This window comes from Apaloderma vittatum, unplaced genomic scaffold (assembly GCF_000703405.1).
Source record: "Apaloderma vittatum isolate BGI_N311 unplaced genomic scaffold, ASM70340v1 scaffold25865, whole genome shotgun sequence".
Classification (NCBI taxonomy): Eukaryota; Metazoa; Chordata; class Aves; order Trogoniformes; family Trogonidae; genus Apaloderma; species Apaloderma vittatum.
Genome location: NW_009718136.1, coordinates 10,031 through 12,567, shown reverse-complemented (window position 1 = coordinate 12,567; position 2,537 = coordinate 10,031). Strand labels below are relative to the sequence as shown.

The 2,537-nt window shown below is 58.2% G+C and overlaps 1 protein-coding gene across 1 annotated transcript in view; it reads right to left on the bottom strand.

Annotated features, from left to right (window-relative positions):
* Positions 1–1,005: 1,005 nt before the first annotated feature.
* The window catches only part of SH3GL1 (SH3-domain GRB2-like 1), a gene marked incomplete at its 3' end in the record, with an annotated part of 7,651 nt that continues 6,119 nt past the window's right edge, over positions 1,006–2,537 (bottom strand). Inside the window, exons 8-9 of the mRNA XM_009870157.1 lie at positions 1,745–1,869; positions 1,006–1,062 (exon numbers count right to left, since the gene is read on the bottom strand). Coding sequence (XP_009868459.1) covers positions 1,006–1,062; positions 1,745–1,869 — 182 coding nt within the window. The remainder of the gene's footprint in view (positions 1,063–1,744; positions 1,870–2,537) is intronic.

Genomic DNA, 2,537 nt, shown 5'->3' with positions numbered 1-2,537 from the left:
GCTCCCGCCCGAAAAAGGGGGAGAAACCCCTCATCTTTTTCCCCACAGTTCCATGATTTAACCGTTAGACCTCTCGATTGCAAAGGGCATGTTGTTAAAGCAGGGAAAGCTGCTGCTTGGGCAGGCACTTGGCATCGTAGCCGGAGGGATCTGACTGAAAACGTATCGAGCTTATACAGACCACCAGGGTCTGCAGGGCTCCCCCTTCCCCTCCCTGTCGCCCTCCTGTGCCAGAGCTCTTCCAACCAGGGCAAGGGGAATGGGGCCAAGGGCAGCCAGCACAATTGCTTGGCTCGACATTCGTGGCGAGGAAGGACCCAGCACCAAAAGAGAACTCGGAAAACACCAGAAGCGGCAGCCAAGCAGGTTCACGTTGTTGAGAAAACGTCCCCAAAATACCAGACTGGTCCCACCACCACAGCACTTCTGCACCACCACCAGCTTTTCCCTGCTGCCACAGTTCTGAGCCACAGACCCAGCCCGGCCTCAGGGGCCCACCAGGCTCCCAAATGCCGACCCACAGACCCCACAACCCATTCGAGGCTCCTTGCTGCCCGGCTGGGACCCTAAAACCCGCTCAGCGTGCTGAGGCTCTGCCTGCTGCCTCCAGCCTTCAGCAGTGGGGTACAGGGCAGGGAGGGGAGCACGAGCAGGATTGATCCAGGCTGAGGGCTTGTAACCAGAATGGGGTCATCCTCGAGATGTCTGACACCTCGGGGAAGAGCATCTGATCCCCTTGGCCTCACGGCTGCGTGACAGTAGCTGCTACAAGCCCTCGGGTGAGCAAAGGACCCGGCTCTGGGGTGGTAAATATCAATATAGCGCGGTCGTTTTAATTTGGGGGCTTATAGCTTGAGGCTTAGCTCGGCTTAGCCGAGCTGTTCGGCCAGCCAGGCTCAGCACGGAGGTATTAGCGGCTCCAAGCAGCAGCAGCACGGCAGGAGGAGCGAGGAGGGACGGGGAGAGATGGTCACACATCATGCAGTGCGCGGGGAGGAAACTCACGGATACTCCTGACGGAGGCCCGGGACGGCTTGTCGGATCGGAAAGAGGAGGAAGCTGCTTCCAAACAAAAAGAGACATGCTTAAACCAACGGGAACTGGAGAGAGGGAAAGGCAGGGCCCAAAGGGAGGATGTGTTAAGGAGAAACGGGGCGGCCCACATGCTGTGTTAGGAACCCGCCTGCCTCGTTGGGATCAGGGAGGGACGAATGCGCTGGGATGGAAGAAGGGAAGGGAGCGAGAGATGCTTTGTTGTTCTTGTCTGTCACTGCTGACCCTGGGCAGGCACGAAGGGTGAGCGGCCTGGGCTGGAGACCCTGCTGGGATGTCCCCAAAGTCAATATAACAAAGGCTGCTGGGCCCCAAGACAAAGGAACCCGCCTGCCTCGTTGGGATCAGGGAGGGACGAATGCGCTGGGATGGAAGAAGGGAAGGGAGCGAGAGATGCTTTGTTGTTCTTGTCTGTCACTGCTGACCCTGGGCAGGCACGAAGGGTGAGCGGCCTGGGCTGGAGACCCTGCTGGGATGTCCCCAAAGTCAATATAACAAAGGCTGCTGGGCCCCAAGACAAAACAGCCCGAGCCTAGAGGCATTTCTGACATTTTTCAGAGCCAGCAGCTGGTGCAACCGTGTCCAACACACCAGAAACATCATTTCCAGGCAGGAGAATTCCCCTCCATCCCCAGGAGGCTCTTCCAGAGGCACCTGTGTGTGCACACACACACACACGGGACAGCTTTACCTGAGACTTTGGGGGTAGGATTGCAAGAGAAGCCCCCGTTAGATTGGTCAGTGTCTCCGAAGTCGTACGTCTCCCTGGGTTTGGGCTTGTATTCCCGCCTGGGACGCGAGGAGGCCTCCCTCATTCTGGAAGAAGGAAAAGAAATGTGGATGAACTGAAATACGAAACAGAGTATGATGAGACCCACTTGATATTTATTCTCCTCGGTGGCTACGCCACAGAGCAAATTGGTTGGAAGAGAAGAGTCTGCACAACGCTCTGTGCTGGGTTTGGGATCTGGCCGCTGGTGAGGGCCACCTGCCCCAGGTTTTGTCATGGAGGTGTCTCAGGCAGTTCAGGCCAGCAGAGGACACTCGTGCTGCAGTTCGAGATCTCACACTTGGCAGGATCCTCCCAGCTCTTCTTAACTCAAACCAGACACAGGATTCACTCGATGGTTTCTTCTCCGAGGAAAGAACTCTGGGGCAAGCATCGCCAAACTGCTGCAAGAGGAGGCGAGTCTGCCCCGGCTCCATCTGTGCCTGGCTGAGGGAGATGCAATCCCTGCTCTGTGGGGAAGCCTCGGGTGCAACGAAGCCACCTCTGCCTTCCTGGGCCAGGGTCTGGGGAGCTGCTTGCTCAGGTGAGGCAGGGCAGGAGGGAGAATGACCGTGCGAGTTGTGGCAGCGGCATGAACCAGCTCGTTGAGCATTTCGACAGCACCTCTGTGGTTCTTGGCAAATCGGCAGGAACCGCGCGTTCCCCGGGGCCGCTGCCCAGGGCAGGCACTCGAGGGGGGGCCGGGGGGGGAGGA